At 34.1% G+C, this 18473-nt stretch overlaps 1 protein-coding gene across 1 annotated transcript in view; it reads right to left on the reverse strand.

The window, feature by feature from the left end:
* The window catches only part of LRP1B (LDL receptor related protein 1B), a 608586-nt gene that overhangs the window by 122898 nt on the left and 467215 nt on the right, over positions 1-18473 (reverse strand). The window contains exons 38-43 of the mRNA XM_079310839.1: positions 17971-18097; positions 17665-17816; positions 17259-17383; positions 13778-14149; positions 4272-4461; positions 2639-2843 (exon numbers count right to left, since the gene is read on the reverse strand). Coding sequence (XP_079166965.1) covers positions 2639-2843; positions 4272-4461; positions 13778-14149; positions 17259-17383; positions 17665-17816; positions 17971-18097 — 1171 coding nt within the window. The remainder of the gene's footprint in view (positions 1-2638; positions 2844-4271; positions 4462-13777; positions 14150-17258; positions 17384-17664; positions 17817-17970; positions 18098-18473) is intronic.

Below are 18473 nucleotides of genomic sequence, written 5' to 3' on the forward strand. Positions count from 1 at the left end.
TTACAGAAGGTATTTCAAGCTCTAAGTAACACGAACTTTTTTCTCTGGCTTCTGTAAAGAGATGAGGAGTCTGGGGGGCTGGGGGATGTCAGAAGTTTACAATTAAAATTAAATTGTGATTCTTTCTGTTCTGAATTCTGCTTTTTAAGTTGTCCAGAAAGCTTTTGGTTTAGCATTTGACAGCTCTAATTTGAGACATGTGTAGCAGTTTCTCTAGAAAAACATGACAAGGAGCCAGCCAGGGAGACATGTCAGGCAGAGAAGAATTTCTGAGAGAATACAGTAATTTGGATGATTTATATAAAACCCTTATTAGATTGTCATTTAGAACTAGACTCAATGATTCCTATCATGACAACACAAAACTTTTACAGAAATACTGGGTTTTTTTAAAGAAGAGTACATGAATTTAATGCACCAGCTTAAAATATGATTTGTTTTTATTTTTCATATTTTAACCCTAATGAATGGATTATTAATACTTCTCTTTCAAAATGCTTAATAAATGGACAGCAGTATCTAATAAAGCTTTTAAACATATTTTGTTTTGCCCCTTCCATTTTTTAAGCCAAAAGATCTGACAAACAGAACAAAAATCATTAAAAATTCAACCCTCCGAAAGCTTAATATCATCTAAGTAATAAAAAGGAACAATAGTTGCAAAAAAATCTTCCAAACTTGAAAGAGTATTCCTGAAACCAAATACTAGTATTAAAATATCAGCTCAATACAAAAATCAATAAACCCTTACAATCCACTTTAAAGAGTCAGTTCAATATTGCTAAATGATTGTCTACTAATTCATTGTAGTAGATTATTTTGGTGAGCAGAATGAAGAAAGAAGCTTCTATCTGGAAGAAAATTCATTACATTGCCATTAGCCTTTCATGTTCTACTCTCCAATTTGTACCTTTGTTAACCTAACTGAAACCAGAGAGCAATGAAGCAGAGATGCTGGGGAAAAGGGTAACCTGATTAAACTATTTTTGACAGGTGGCTGATGACTGAAACACCCCAAAGAATCTGAGATCAGCAAGAATAATCATTACTTGCATTGATATCACAGAAATCAGGGATCTGATCCAGCTGGACAGCATATGAACAAAGTAAAACAACTGCTCTGGAAATATAATTTTTCACTAGTTCAATAATACAGTTAACAGGCTGGACTCTGGCATTGCTTGTATCAGTAAAAATCCATCTACAGCTTGATCAGGCACTCTGCTGAAGTGCTGCTGGAGGCCAAGCAGCCTGCTGGGATTTTCCTCCTGGTATAAAAATCCTCACCTAAGTGATGCAGGAAGAGTGAGACCCCAGATCAGTACTTTTGACAACAGAATCAACTGATTATCCCACAGCAGGTATTGGTGTAACTCACTAGAGCTCCCAAAAGCCCTTCAGAAGAGTGAGTTGGTTGCAGATCATTGTGCTCAGGAGTTTTTTTTTTTGTTTACTGCAATGGAGTGGAAGAATTAAGTTGTCAGAAAGCCAAACCAAGAGGCAAGGAACTCAGAAAAATTGGAAGTTTCAATGTTCAGTTGCAGAGAAAACAGAATGATCCTTTTTTTTCTTGCTGCTGCAAAGTGAAAGCCAAAAACCTGATTTAAAAAGTAGTATTTTAGTAATGGTTTCTGTAAATAAATAGCACCATGTTCCTACTTCATATCTGTGATGCCTATTTTATTATATCTTCTGCAAAGATTATTTAATCACAGCCTACTAATTAACTTAACTAATTACCTTCTACTTTTGCTTTGTGCTAATAAGTATATAGTCAGAGACTGAAAACTACAGAATCCATTTGTTTGGTTTGCCGAAATTTTCTGATACAGTTTCTACATCTGAAAGCAATAGTGAGCTGTGGTTAATTTTTATAGAAGGAAAACAAAAGAAAAAAGGAAAAGCACATGCCTACCAATGCTGACTGTACTTGAGTTCTGATCTTACAAGCTTGGCTCTCCTATTTAATTCTGAAAAATATTTTCTGAAAAACAGTGTGGGGAATATCTGGATAAGATTCCAAAAGAACATATAATTTTCATTAAAATGAAAAAATTATTTCATAGCTCATATATTGCATATGAAGCACTTTTAAAAAGTTAATAGATATCAAAGTCAGATGATGTGCACTCTCTTGTAAAGCTGGGAATTGAATACAAGCCAGAACATGCCCTTCATTCATTATATCCTGAACTTTGGGAGGTACAAAATCCCTGAAATGAAGATTTCATGAAATATGAGAAATGTAGTGCTAAAGATGTAACAAAACCATGCACATATCAACTGACTTCAGCACATTCCTAGTAAAAGATCTGCCTGAGCTGAAACTAAAAGAGTGTTCAAGGACCAAAATATATTATGATGAAAAAGTAATGGAGAGTAGTTTAATATCTGAAAATGTATAGTTAGAAAATATTAGAAATAGGATTTGTTGAGCAACAATCAAGCATTACACAAAAGAAATTCTGAGCAAACTGATCATTATTTGTATTTTGATAGAGTTAAAAGTCTAATATACAACTCAAACTAGGAGAAAATTAGGCAATTATGAATCTTTCTGTAACAATTTCACTTTGAAGATGCTAATGAATGCAAACCAACACATAATAAGTATGAGCAAGATTTTTGTTTTACTTACATATCTTTGTGATCCATCATATTCACACCTCTCAATTTTTCCCAAGCTGCCATCTGAAAAGTAAAGTTTCTCTGCCCTGTGATCAATGGTGAGTCCATTTGGTGTCAGAATATCAGTGCTAATGATAACCTGGGCATTTTTGCCTGAGAGGGTGGATCTCATGATGCTTGGGAGCTGCTCATTCCAGTTAGTCCAAAACATTAAGCTGCATTAAAATCAAAATAACAAAAAAACCATAAGATACATTTTATAATTTAATTCTCTACGAAATGAGCAGCAAGGAAAAAAAAAAAAAAAAAGTCTTCATTATACAATTCTGAATGGCATATATAAAAAATTGTGATAATCAATAGTGAATAAGAAAATGTAACAGCCTATAAATAAATTATATATATAAATTATTGCAGTTTCCTAGTTCATTAATTTGTATAAGAGTACAATTTTTTTCTCTTACAGATCTATTCAATCCTGATCTTGTCTCAGTAGTAATTTACCATTAGAGAGAGATACAAGCTGTGTAATGATATAAACTTAATTCTGCTGATGTGTGTATTAGTAATACTTAACAGTGAAATTAATCTGCAGCTTCTCCCATGTTAGAGCTGTAATACAGACCCAAGGACTGGTGTGCAGGGAGTTGATAATGGGAAGAAAAGGACCTTAATGTGCTCTCCAGGAGGTTCAGTCAGCCCCTTGTTGCTGTTAACAATGCCAGAAAATGTTATGGACCAGGCTGCTGATGGAATTCTAATTCATGGACTGATAGAACCTGCTCCTCCTCTCACTGCAATCTCCCTCAGAGCTTAGGGGGTTTATTGATGGCACCTGGGTAATTTACCTGTATCTTACAGTGAGCAAAAAAATCTTGATTTGCATTTACAGGACATGAAGTCACACATGGAAATATGCTCCACTACTCATATAGCTTTGGACATTCAGCTACCATAAATTCAAAATAGAATGTAATATGGTAGAAATGTGCCCCACCTCAAAAGACAGTTATAAGAAGCAGAAAAAGCAGGTTGCCTTTCTCCCAGAGATAAGAGAGAAATCTGAAGTACCCCAAATGTGTGAGACATTGAGGTGAAAATAAAAATCCTCTCACTAACAGGTTTTTTGAGATTGGAAGGAAGGAATTAAGTTAGAGTTCTTTGCAGGATTTTGTCCATTTTACATAGTTTTACACAATCCTGATTTCTGTGATAAACACATGGGTCTCTATTTTGCACACAAGAAACTCAGACTTGTTTTGTAAGTGCTTAAATTAATTTTGGATTTGTTTTTAAACTTGAGCAGTAAGAGTGACACGTCCAAGAAAATGACCACTCAATAATTTGCATTTAGCTCACTCAAGAAAATCAGCTTGAATTCTTTTAACATTCTGTGAAAATGCAATGGTCACTTGATCTGAAACTAAAAAAAACATATGAAATGCTCGATCTTAGTTCTTCAACATCTTTTTAAGAGCAAGACAATAAAAGATACCAACAATCAAACGTGTTAACGTTTGTCTCCCAAATGGAGAAATCTAATCCAATGTTGTAGGGCTGGGCAATATTAATTGACTAAAATAAGGAAGTGTTGCTTGGCACCAGGCAAGAATGAGGGTTGGCAGGAGAGGTGCAACACCTACTTTTGGCACTCATCCAGGGCCAGCACGTGGGGATGGTCGTCCTCGGCCATGGTGATGACGGCCTCGCGGTTGAACGCCCCGCGGCGCCGCTGGTCCACGCTGTGCCTGGTGATGGAGGACGTGGTGGAGCTGGTCCAGTACAGAGTGTCCCACGCCCTGTGATAAGCCAGGCCCTCCACTGACCCCACATCTGCAAGACACGGTGGCAGGCAGAGCAAATTGAATTGTTAACGGGATGGTTTTGTTATTCCTCAGAGCTGATCCTGCAGACTCGTGGGGTTCTGTTATTTCACTGACTCCGTAATTATTTTTATTGTAATTCAAATCTTACAATTTTCTCTTCATAAATTTAAATTAAAACAACCTAGAATGCAAGACAACTGTTAATAACACTTTACTATATTTATCAATTCTAACAATCATTAAACTGATCTTACCACTACTATATTTATCAATTCTAACAATCATCAATCCAATCTTACCACTACAGTGTCCTCAGATAAAACACTATAAACAACAAACATTTATTCAAGACAAAAATTATTTAGGCTCATCTTCAAATATAATTTAAACCAGGTCTTGGCATTTTTCCAATGGTTACTTGTATTATTTAGCACTGTCTCTCAATGTATTTTGTAGCACTGACATGTTGCATTAACAGGGATCAAAGTGCTTGTTGTTAACAACTGTATTGCCTTTTGCTAAACACCTGAAAATTACTGAAAAAACACCAACTGTGAAGGTCTTGGCATCAATATATAATTTTAATAAGCCATGGCACCACACTCATTCATTCAACACAAAAAAATGAGAGTTAGGGAAAAAATATTAATAAGCAACTAAAACATATATTTAGTGCCCTGAAAAGATAAATTGTATTTAATCCCAATATAAAAAAGTGACAGACTGTGAGAAATAGGAATAATTATTTCCTACCACTATTTGTGAATTACCACAGAAATATGTATGTTGATAACATCACTTATTATTTCACTAGAAACAAACACTTTTAGACCAGAAGGTTCATGCAGCTTATTAATGAGCTACAGAAGGCAAAAATCCAGAAATATAATTAGGATTACATTATGTTGGCTATTACAATTTACATTCAGTTCTCTGAAAGATGTAATTTTTACTGTGCAATTCATATGTGCAGAACAAAAACTCCCAACAGGAGTTTGATCACTTTTAACAAAAACTGAATCAAAACTTTGAAGGAAACAAATCAAAACCATGAGACCAATAATGACTTATCATTTTTTTTTGCATTTTTCTTGTTAAAGCATTTGGCTATCTTCTGATGTCACATTTTGTGACATATCTGTGGAGAAGTAACAATGACTTGTATTCAAGAAGAAGCAACAGAAAAAATAAATGAGATGACATTCTTTAAAGGGAGGTAAATATGTGTAAAAATGGTTTGCCTACTTATGAAACAAACCCCATGTACCTTCAGCTCACCTACAATTAACTCAAAATACTGAAATATAGTGAGGGTTTTAGAAATCACCAACTGAAATTCAAAAATAATCAGTTCTTTCAAATAGAGATTTCCATTAAATTTGAACACTGAATCCAAATTCACAACTACAAACAATTCCCTAAACTAAAACAAAACTTCTTAGATATATTATTTAACTATTAGATTTCCCTGTGTGGAATCACAGCTTGGTCTTTATGGTCCTCGTGGGTCCCTTCCAACTCAGTCTGTGATTCTATTAAAAAATGACAGATATATTGACATATCCTGACCAATTCTACACTGCATTTGTAACGAACAAACCATCAAACCATTTTTAAGATGACAGAAAAAATAAAAAATCATTTTCAGGGTGTAACCTCTTGAATTTCTTTCAACTTTAGCTTTGTTTCCTCTCTGAATCTGTCAAGAAATTTGAGAACAAACTGATTACAGAATGTAGTCCAAAACTCTTCAGTAGCAAAAAAAACCCCATGATGTTGTTCCTGTCACAGCGAGATGTGATGAACCAAAACACAGATACAGGGATGAAAGTGCTCTTCAATACCAGATTTGTTGTTTTATGAGGAATTTCTGTACTAAAGAGGAAAACTCAATTTTCCCACAAGTCTCAGAAAAAAGAAAAAAAAAAAGTTTTCCCTTCTCACATCATACTGAAGTTCCAGGTTTAGGCCTGTGAATGGTGACAGAAAAAGGTTTCATTCCATGTTATGGTTTATAAAATGGTAACTTCTAAATTTTTAGAAAATAGCCACATGGAAGGTCATGGAATGTATGAAGGCAAACAAACATTTAGCACACAGATGAAAAATGTTTTAATAGAATATTTAAATAAGCAGTTTTTATAAAAAAAAAACAAACTTTGCCACACATACATGTGTACTCAGGATAGTAGAGCTAAAAGAAAGCCATCTATAAAACAATATTTAAAGATAAGGTTCAGGTGAAAGACCTGTAGGTGACAGTTGTTTCATAAATAATTGACAGAAAAACTCAGTGAAAAAAATATGCTCTTACAAAAAAATAAATCAGAGGAATTCAAGTGATACAAGACAAGAAAAAAATAATTAAAAAGAAAGCTAACTGCTGCAAACACACACCAAGTGCATTTTCTTAACTCCAGCAAAAACATTAATTCTGAAGGATTTACACCAGACACACTCTTTTATTTGCTAATAAATATTTAGTTTTATCATGTTCTGTACTCAAGGAGTTGAGAACTCAACCAATATAGAAGTGACTCATTTAATAGCATTAGAAATCTATAAATAAGGTGGTTTTAAAGTCAGGTGTAGATGATTTAGAGAGTGATACAACTTTTAGATAAATTCTTACAATGGATAACACAAGTAACTTTGTTCTTGCTAGCATGTGATGGGAGCTGGATGTGCCAGCAGTGCACATTTTTTCCTGATTTATATATCACTAGATTAAATTTGTTTGTTTGTTGGGATTTTTTGTATGGGTTTTTATTTTTTTAGTTGTTGTTGATGACTCTCCAAATTCCTGTAAACCTTTTTATCAGTGATAAAACAGTGACCAAGGACAGATTTATCCTAGAAATGGTCCTCTAGACTTTGCCTGTTCCTTAAAATGAAAACATTTCAGCAGCTTTCTATTTCTAAAGACAGGACACTGGAGAAGATTCTTAAATAGTACTATATCATTACTGATTTGCATAGATATTATTTTATATTTAAAGAATATTCTAGAGCACTTTTTTTCCTTAAATTTAATTTATCATTATATACTCAGTACTAGAAAATACATCAGAAATATGTACTCATCCTTTCTGGTGCTACAGTTGGGGGATTTAGTCCCAAAAGCCACCAACTGGTTGAAAATTAGTAATTTGTTTACTCTAAGCTTCATATTTTTGCAGCATCATGTAATATTCTGAATTGGTAAAGCATAAAGAAACTGCAAATGAAAAGAATCCCATTTGTTTCACTGACATATTGAATTAAAACACTGATGGCATTAGATGCCTACAGCACTGATTAAATTTATTCTAGCCATGAAGCAACAGTTTATGATTTTCACATGAATAGCATACTTAAATGAAAAGAACATTAATACAATATGATATTAATATACAAATACTCACATTATTCACCTGCCACTGACGTTCTGAATTAAATCAGTAATGGGGTGTATAACTGATTAAATATCTACACAAGAGAATGCAACAGCCTATGATTTACAAAGGCAATGCCAGAGTGATCACATCATTACATTGCCAAATGCCATCTATCACTTTTACTGAAGTTAACGAAGATAGATTGCATCCCACAGATGAGATGCAGCCTATAAATATTGCCATGCTGATCTTCATCTGACTTTCTCGGGGAACAGACAAGCAACAAATCAATAATTGAAGAACTCAGAATACAATCCCTTATTAATGTAACCAGAAAATAATAAATATTAAAGGGCAAAGTTCAAATAATCCAGTAATAGTTGAATTTGGTTATATATACATATATATACACACACCAGTTCTCGATTTCCTAGATTTTTATCTCTTATCTTCTGTTTTAAAACTATCTAGGAAGTTTAAAGGGAAAATTTTTCCAGTTGCACCATTTCAATTACCTTGTTCTTTTGATTTCCTATTTTAACCAACTCCTTTCTTTAACAATGATAAAAAGCAAGAATGACTATCAACCTCATCATTTTTAACACTGAAAAGCCATCAAGGTAATAAAACAGCATAAAGAGTACTTTGGTATCAGAACATTGGAGATGGCTTTAATGATCAGGACTCCTTCTCTGCCTCAGCCTTTGCAATTTCCCTTTCAGGATGCAGCTGTGGATGGTTCCAGCAGGCTGGTCACAGGAGGGGCTGTGTTTCTGTCACTCTCTTTGTGGTGACAGGTAACAGGTGGCCACTGTCTGATCTGGGGTGAGAGCAAAGCCTCACCAGAAACAAGGCACCTCAACGAAAGTGTTTATTTTCACATCTCTGACTGCACAATTAGGACTTTCCATAATTCTCAGCCTCACTTTGCTCTTCGAGTACAAGAAAGCCTTTTGCTAAACAATAGTCCTCAGACAGAACTAAGTTTATAATAAACTGCAATAACAAATTATGACATCATTCTATTTAGCCTGAGAATATAATTTAGTTTCAGAGCAGATATAAAGATTGCTAAAATTATGCCAAGGGTAAGAAATCATCTGTACCATTTTTCTCTATCTTGCAAAAATAAGCCCATGCTATAAGCTATCCCACATAAAAGATTATTAAATGCAATAAGACAGCATTAACAAAGGCATTGGGTTCTTCAAGGTAACAGTTAGCTTAAGTCCAAGACACCACAAACATCTCCATGAAAGTAACCTTTCCTCTAACAATGTTGGCATTGTAATAATAATATTATCTTTTAATATTTAAATATCTTAGACTTAACAACAGCCTCTCACTTTCTCTCCTTTAAAAAGTGAAAATCACTGCACCTCCATTCCAACATACACAGTTATCATTAATCCCTTTATTTATGAAATGAAAAGCAGCAATATTCAAGTATTTATTTTTAACAGATTAAAAAGTTCTTTCCTGGAGGAGAAAGCTCCAAAACTAAAGGGATCTCATACAATGTGCAAAACGTAATGCTCTGTAAGAGAAATGGGAACATAAATGCTTTTTTGACAGTTAAATTGGACCCATTTAGTTGGGAAGAATAGTAGCACACATTGGAACACCTTTAAAAGATTCAGACTGTAAAAAGCCTTAAAATACATCACAGGATCTGACACTTTGTTAGCACTGAAAAGATTTCTGAGTTCCTTGGGCATGAGTGCCTCAGGTTCAAAACAGGAGTTTTTTTTCACATAACATTTCCTTTTTGTGCTGTGAAAGGCACTACACTGGCAAAATGTCTCAGTGCCATTGTTTACACAGGCAGGAGAAAAAACAGCTCACTGAGTGTATCTCATCTTAATACTTTTTCTTCTTTCTCATTTGATTTTTTTGTTTGTTTTTCCTTGCCTCCACCTTTTTTTTTTTTGTAATTTTTAACTTGCTCATTGGTCTTCTGTTGTACCACTGTGTTAAGTCTATTGGAACACTGCACAGCTTTTCTACAGATACACTGGGGTAGGCTTTGGTTAGTGAATATGTTACTTCAAACTTCTCCCTATGATAAATAAATTTTAAAAACACTAATAGCCTAGAAAATGAAACTTTAACTTCTAAAAAGGCTTCTTTGCATAGACACAAGTTTTGAAACAACTTAGATCAGCCAAAAGATCATTTGTGGGAAATTAGAGACATGAACAAGGCAAATTTTTAAAAAGTGGGAATAAGAAAGATTAACCTGATAAAAGTTACTAGCGGGGAAAAAAAAATAAAACCAAACAAAAGAGAAATCCACTGATTTTCACTGACTGAAGTAGAGTTTAAAGATATGAAAGAATCACCTTAAGAAAAAGATTGGTTGATACCAGAAATTCCCCTAACTTGCACAAATAATAAAGCTGGTAGGGCATGGCACACTGTACACATCCTGGACTGATGTTTTTGTTATTGTCATTGTTTCTTCCTGCTGTAGACAAGACCCCACCAGGTACAGGAATCTTGGTGAGTTTTGAATCTGTTTTTAGTGAACTGGAACAAGTTAGATAAAGTTGTTTATATGCTGTAAATCTACTTTCCCTGAGTTGAAAACGTGTTAGCTAATGGATTGTTTATGAGTTGCAAATCTGTTCAGTGAGGTGAAAATTTGTCAGATAATGGGTTGTTTATGAATTCTAAATCAATATTCAGTGAGTTGGAACTATGTCAGATAATAGCTTGCGTATGGGTTGTAAATCTGTTTTCAGTGAACTGGAAACATGTTAGATAATGGGCTGTTTCTGGGTAGTAAATCTGTTCTCAGTGAGCTAAAAACGTGTTAGATAATGGGTTGCTCGTGAGTTGTAAATCTGTTTTTAGTGAGCTGGAAACATGTTTAACAAAGAGCTCTATGTGTTTTAAGTGATTTTAGTGTGCAGGAAAGTTCACGGATCTATTAGATTTGAGTGGCACGTCTGATTTCAGGGAGGGAGAGATCCATCTGATAAGAGATCCCTTATGAGCAGATTTACATTCAGTGAATGAAAAATCTGGGACAAGTGTCTTGGATGTATCATACCCTATTTTCTCTGTTAAAGTCAATTACTGAGTAAAGGTTTGCACTTCAACTTAATGAAGCAGAAAAAGGGTGTAGAACTGATATAACCACACTAGGTAATTCCAATGTGGTTTTGAATCACTTTCTAATAAAGGAAAACTTCCTAGAGATGCATTCTAATAATTTTGGAGGAAAAATAGCAAAATTAATGTCAAATAGGTTAAATTTCAATCTTGAAATTAAACATTATTACTAAAATCTCTCAGTAGGATTTCATTTAATAATTTCTAGAACACAGATTCTTAATGTGGAAATAAGAAAATTTTGGAATTTTACATCTTCCAGTTAATGGAATTAGTGCTGTCAACCAATCTTACCACTGCTTTTCTCCTTACAGGTGGAGGTTGAACAAATATCTCCACTATATCAAACAGCCTCATGAAAGGTGTGCTGTTTACAGTGAGACAAAAATCATGTGCAGACTGTGGGATGGAAAATACCAGCTGAAAAAGAATGACTCAACATAAACTGAAGAGGTTTAAAGAGAGCAATGAACATATTTATATATGTGATATCCCTTTTTAATTACAAAGAAGCATTTCTACAGAAGTATTTCTACAAAATGCCATAGCTCACATGTACATCCCAAGCCTGTACAGTGAATGCATTTACAAGGACACAAAATTTCATCTGACATTCAATTATTCAGAGTGCTGACTCTGCTAATGAAAAATGAAATTTGGTATGTTAAGCTACAAGTAGAAACACTTCCTAACAATTTCTTAAAACTATAATTCCCAGCTATGCTTTATGGAATGTCTTTAGCTCTTGTAGAGCAGCCTATTATGAAGTAATGAGGAATACTTTATTGTTCTTTTAAAAACCAATTTCTATCCACATTAGTGCTTTACCAGTATTTATTTCTCCTCTTTGTCTGTTTTAAATGTTAAAAATTCCAGTGGCTTTTCATATAATACTTTTAATCTCTTCATATTAAAACAGAGTTTAAATTGTGCTTCAGTGTCATCACTGCAAGTTTCTGCCTCTCGTGCAGCTAAGCTCAACTCTGGATCCCTGGGTTTAATGCTTTTCTGGGAGCAATGGAAACATCCTGACAACATTGCTTAGTTTATCTTTAACATATCTCAAAACATTGCTTAGTTTATCTTTAACATATCTCAAAACATATGTCATAAATTCTTCTAAGATATCCACACACAGGAAATCAATGGGAAAAAACCTAAACACCTTGTATGAAATATTACCACAGAATGGTTTAAATTGGAAGAGACCTTAAAAGATTTCATTCCACCCCCTGCCATGGGCAGGACACCACAGGCTGCTCCAGCCTGTGCCCAGCCTGACCCTGGGCATTTCCAGGGATGGGGCAGCCACAGATTCTCTGGGCAACCCATGCCAGGGTATTACCATCCTCATAGTGAAGAATTTCCTCCTTAGATCTCATCTAAAACTGTCCTCTTTCAATTTAAATGTTTTTCCATGCATTAGTGCCAACTGTCTTCATAAACACAAAGGACTACACAGAACCCCAGTGCAAAGAAAAAACATACAGCAATTACCCAATGTCACTTGAGGAATAATATTTTGTCTGTTTGTAGCTGTTTAACTGTTTAACTTCTTTCTCTTCTAAAATATATAACCATTAACATGCAACAGAAAAAGGTGATACATCAAACAAACTTCTATTTTTCCTCGTCACTCTTTGGTCATTTTATTGAACTGACCCAAGAAAATAGCTAAATTTAGGCAACACAGCATAAATAGAAATTCATATGAGATCTATCCATGTCTTAAGGAACAAATACTACATAGCACTTTGGATATTTCAGAAAACAATTACTGAAATTGCAGCCTTCAAAAAACAATACTGTTTTTTGTAGGACAAGATAACAAACAAATTAAGTATCTGCATCTGATAACTGACTACAGATGAATGTGGTTTATTGCATATTTTAGAAAAAAAATGTAGAACAGAAAAGAAAGACAGCAGAGGATTTTACAATTAACACTTTTGTGATAAGATTTACGGATGTTTAGCATTAAGGATGTATTCCTTATGTAATCAAATTCAGATTTTCCTTAAATTTAGATTTTCCCATTGCAAACCTGGCACCTTCCTACATACACCTTATATTACAGTTATGTCAGACTTGGTTAATGAAAAATTTATTGCCAGATAGTGAGATTTTATTGAGATCTCAGATACCAAAATATGGTAGGTCTTATCCTGAAGACTTTTGTAAAGATGCCGCAGAAATTTCTTGATAGTATGGCCAAGCTTCCAGTTTCAAAGGCTAGAAATGTCACATTTCATGAAACTTCTCCTACTAATGTGGTGAATGAAGGAGGAGTAAATGCATTGCCAAGTAAGCCTCTGTTAAAACCAAACAGTTCTGTAGGTTGGAATTTGGCTCTGATTATCAATGAGCACAAATCCCTTTCTTGGGCTTCACTTCAATAAGGGTGAAACAATAGAACACACTGACCAAGGTCTTTATATTTTATACTGGGAAATGGCTACAACAGAAACTTCACCCTCACTAACTAGAAAAATAAACCACCAAATAGTTTCATTTCCAAAAAGTTAATAGTGAGGCTTTATTTCAACAGTAAAGCTCCTAAAATCACAGTAATATAAATTAAGTATTGCCACCATCCCTTCTGTTTTTTCGTAATATGCTTCACACCTCTTAAGTCTATTTTTAAACAAACTATTTTGAAGTGGTTGATGTTTAAACGTATTTTACATGGATAAAATATAATAATTAATTATGGTAGAATTTTATTATGTTTTTACTTTATAAAGTCAAGTGATCACCGACTTTGCACTGAATAAATCTTATTGAAATAAAACAGGCATTTGGGATTTTTTTTTTTTTTTTTAAACTTACTTTCAATTAGCACTTTTCTGCCAGCCCAGTTGTCTTTAATAACTTGGATGTTTCCATAGTGGGCGTCACTGAAGAAAATACGGTTCGTGCCCCTTCCCTTCAGGCCGTAGTCGAAGGCCAGCGCTATCACATTTTTGAAGTACTCTGGGTTTTCGTAGGGCCTCACTGGAGAATTCAGGTTGGTCTCATCTGAAAGGTGGATGCTCTTTAATATTGTCCTTCCCGAGTAGAGCAGGTAGCCCTGGTGCCTGAGGCAGCTGAGCCCATCCTCTGCCAGGTACCCGTGGGCGCAGGCGCAGGTTCTCCGCGCGCGCCCGCGGTACAGGCACAGCTGCTGGCACCCGCCGTTGTTCCTGGCACAGACATTGGTACCTGGGAGAAACAGGATAAAACGTGTGTTTTGTAAATAAAAATCCACTCAGCTAACTTAAACAGAAATTATTTTTTATGTTTTCTGCGAATTCTCCTCTTAAAAGTTATTTGGACTATTCACAAGGAAAACAAAAGGTCAAAATAGCAAGTTATTCAACTTTAACGGCACCGGAAAATAATTTTAAAGAATGCAATTAATGAGCAAATACAATTAATGTCCTTTTCAATTCACAACAGTACATTTTTTATTAATAGAAAAAAATGAAATGGGTTAATCTTCCAAAACCAGCCAAAGACTTAGAAAATGTTTCATTTGCTTCAAGCTTTAATTTTTTTTAAAACACCTGTTACTGATAAAAAGTCAAATTTAGCTACCATCAGAATACAGTACTGCTTTAAGACATTTTCTACCAAATTAAATATGCATGTATTGACTGGTAAAAAACTCTGTGAATCCAGTTCCCTGTTTTTAATAGAGACATTTCCTAACATTTTTTTTCTAATTTAATTGAAAACCTGACTTCAAAAACTTACAGCCTGACAATTGCACACCATTAAGGAATCACTGTCATATTAGTAACTACACTTGATGCAAGTAATATTTAAAATAACAGTAATCATCAATAATTGGGAACTATTTGTCTTTTTTATTTTGGATGATCTATGAATTACTATTATAGCTAGTTGAGATAATTCAGTTTCTGTTTCTGACAGCCTTTTCCACCTACCAACTCAACTCTTTCAGTATAGCAATTTTCACATTTCTGAAAGTTTCCCATGTAATGAAAGTGAATAAATCATTTTAATAGAATATTTTCAGGTACAAAACTGTAATTGTTGGGGAAGATGTAGAGTCTGAAAGTATTGTTGATTGAATTCTTTAACTGATACATTTCAAGCTGAAAATCCTTTAAGAAAGAAATCATGGCAAATGCGAAGTAACGTTCTTTAAAGCAGAAATATGTATTTTTTTTTCTGCTAAGAAAAATTTCATGAGATAGTCCTCTGGAGTTACTCAAAATGTGGAGATTCAGCTATACACACTTTCACATTCCATTTGCTTAACCCTTTAAAAAAAAGTTTAGAAGTTTTATTAGGCTAGAAAAGTTAATATCTGTTTGGAAGGATGAAAGGTTGAGAAGAAAAAAAAAAAAAATATTAAATAGATCCTCAAGCTTCTAAAATCTCTTGGAAAACCTCAATGCTTCCTTGGTTCACCCAGCTGTAAACATCTTTAAAATTGGCAGTTCTGAAGCCAGGGTAGTCAGGGCATATCCTTGCACACCTGTAAAATTGCACTGAAGGATGGGAATCTTTGCAAGTCCCACTGCAGGATGGATTCATCAGAAAGGGTAAAACAGGCATTTGGAAAAAAAAAAACACCAAAAAAAGAAATTAATCACAACCAGCACAGCTCACTGGGTTGTTGGGGTTTTTGTTTCGTTGTTTTTTTAAGTTTGGGGGATTGTTTTAATAACAAAAGTCAGGAAACTATTTAATTACATTAGGTTTTTCTTTTTCTAGCAGATAACTAATAGTTCAATAAACTTAAAAAAAATGTATATAATAGCGTGAGATAGAAAAATATTCCAAAAATATTTTTCACCTGTTTATTCCCTTTTGTCCTTCTGGCTCACTGAGATCCCCTCCCAATGACATTAACCATTTGTACCCTAATAAAATTTGAAAAAAATATTAAAAAAATCATTCAGGTATGTTTTTCAGACTAACACAAGTAGATTTTTAGCCTCAGTAACCATTTCTCCTATTCCTTATGTGACCAAGCTTATAAATCCATCAATAAAAAATGGCACATAAAGAACATTGTTTTAGCCCACTGCTCTAATTTCCTAATTCTATAAAAGCCCTTTCAAGCCAGCAGACATTAACAATTTCTAGCCAAGTAAAAAAAAAAAAAAAGGATTTTGGTATGGATTTATTATTATCCACAAAACATGATACTTTGAAATTGCATGCAGAAATCCATAGCAAAATTATTATGCATATATGCTTACAAATTATTTTATCTTAAAAATAATTATTTTTTAAAAAAGATTTTTATTAATTCATAAATATGTTTCCTTTCAAAATTCAGATTTATTAAACATGTCATATTTAATGCAGTTATTTAGGAGAGATATATGTAGGAGAAACAATCTTTGGATATATAATGCTGTGATTAAAGCAAATTTTAAGTGCTACCAACAATAGAAATATATTTGTATTAAAAACTTTATATATAATTGTGTTAACATAATATTTTTTCCTTTCTTTTTGAGTATATTTCTAGAAAATTTTGTCTGCATTACCCAGTAGCAGTTTTTTAATGAGGAAATCATCATCACTTTTGGTAGACATCAACCAATTTTCCTCAGTAAAACAAGTTTTTTCAAGGTCTTGTCAAAACCAGAATTTTAGAAGTAAAAAGACAGTTAAATAGCAGGATTATTCTAGTGGAGAACAAAGTTTAACCATTGGTACCATAAATCACAGAGAGTCTATAATAACTTTTGTCTCTTGAGTTTGCTAGACTAATTGAATATAAAGGAAATCTGATTGTTTACAAGGTCTCTTTCTACAGAAGAAACAGAAAAAAAAAAAAAAAAGCAAACCCAACTCCCCCTCTCCCAAAAATATAAAACCAAAAACCAAAAAAAAAGACTCAAAACCAAGTAATGCCAGCAAATAAATATTGAGACAGAGAAAAGGAATTGCTAATAAGAAAAAAAATCTGATTTCCAATAGAAATCTGAACCTGCCTGAAATTACTGTTCTGTAAAGAACAGGTGAAGGTCTCAATCCTAAGAGTTCAAGGTCTCTCAATCCTAAATCTGTCTTTTAGGAAGGACAAAGCAAAACCAAATAACCTGGAATGGTAGGAAGTGTTTTGTTTCTAGGTTTTCTCTTTGAAACATTCTGAAGAGTTTTTGTAGCTTTTGAACTATATGTTTTCTTTAGTACATTAATTTCAGTTTAAAAAAAAAATTACTCCTAGAGTAAAAAGTGGTGATAAAATCATTGATAACTTAATTTTTGGTATGCTTTAATACACAGAAAAAAGTAGCAGGTGATATTAAAACAATCAATAGCATCCTTAAGAACAGCCAACCTTTCTCTCGTGCTCTATTAAAGACTTTCACTTCCTTCAGGTTTATTCCAAGGCCAGTCCTCATGGTCACAGCATCCGTGGCCTCATTCTTGTGGCCTCTTCTAATAGAGCCATTTGCATGTGCTCTGCCAAAAAAGTTGAAGATGTCTCATCAACAATCCTCAACTAATTCACACCGAACAAATGACTGAAGAGCAGTGGAGAGCTCACTTAACAGGAGCTGGAGAAGCCTGTTCTCATCTACCAAGGCATTTTTATCTTTCAGAAGTGCCTCTCCCTGGAGGCTGGGCAGGATTCTGCCATCCTGCCTGCGACCTTGCTAAGGAATGGATAATCCCACAAAGGTGAGGCACCTGGCACCGAAATAACATTTTGAGATTTAAAATACTTATGAAAAATAAATTACCTGTCAGACCAGTAGATGTAAGCTCCGAACACAGCAACTGAAAACATATCCACATTGCTCCCTGACAGCACAATCTCCCGATTCCCTCCACTCTCAAGGTCAATTCTTTCTATCTTGTCGGTACGAGCATCACACCAATACAATTTATTTTCCTAAAGATTAATTTCAAAGGAAACGTCAACAGGCTTGTCCAAGTATTTAATTGAGAGTTATTAAGATTACATCAAGGTGGAACATCAGCTGGCTTTAATGAAACATAACAAATACTGCACATTTTAAGATATGCTGGAAGAGAGAAGAACCAACCTCATAATCGATGGAAATCCCATTAGGCCATGCAATCCCCAGGCTCACAAGGACGACCTTCTCAGAGCCATCCAAGTGTGCTCTGCCTATGCAAGGGGTCTGTCCCCACTCTGTCCAAAATAAATACCTAGAATGTTGCAGAAATCACCAATTAAAATTGCAAACAAAGCACACTGTTACCATTAAATGGATACCTAAAAAACGCGTGGTGCTCATGTCTCTAGACAGTCTTAAAAAATTAAATGTGTCATGATACTGGTTTATTGGACCCTTTGTTAAGATACTGTTTTCAAATTATATATGTTAATAAATTCTTGAAATTTTATTCCTTTAGTCCATATGCAATTCTATTCCTCAAAGAATTGAAGTTTATGCTTGGAAAAAAAAAAGGCAAGTTAAAAAAATAAATTCTGGAACAGATGCTCTTGCATTTAATCACTACCAAATGCTGTGATAATACAAGAGATGACTAATTTAAAAATGTTTTAGATATGAAGTAGTGA

This window comes from Erithacus rubecula (assembly GCF_903797595.1).
Source record: "Erithacus rubecula genome assembly, chromosome: 8".
In the NCBI taxonomy this organism is placed as follows: domain Eukaryota; kingdom Metazoa; phylum Chordata; class Aves; order Passeriformes; family Muscicapidae; genus Erithacus; species Erithacus rubecula.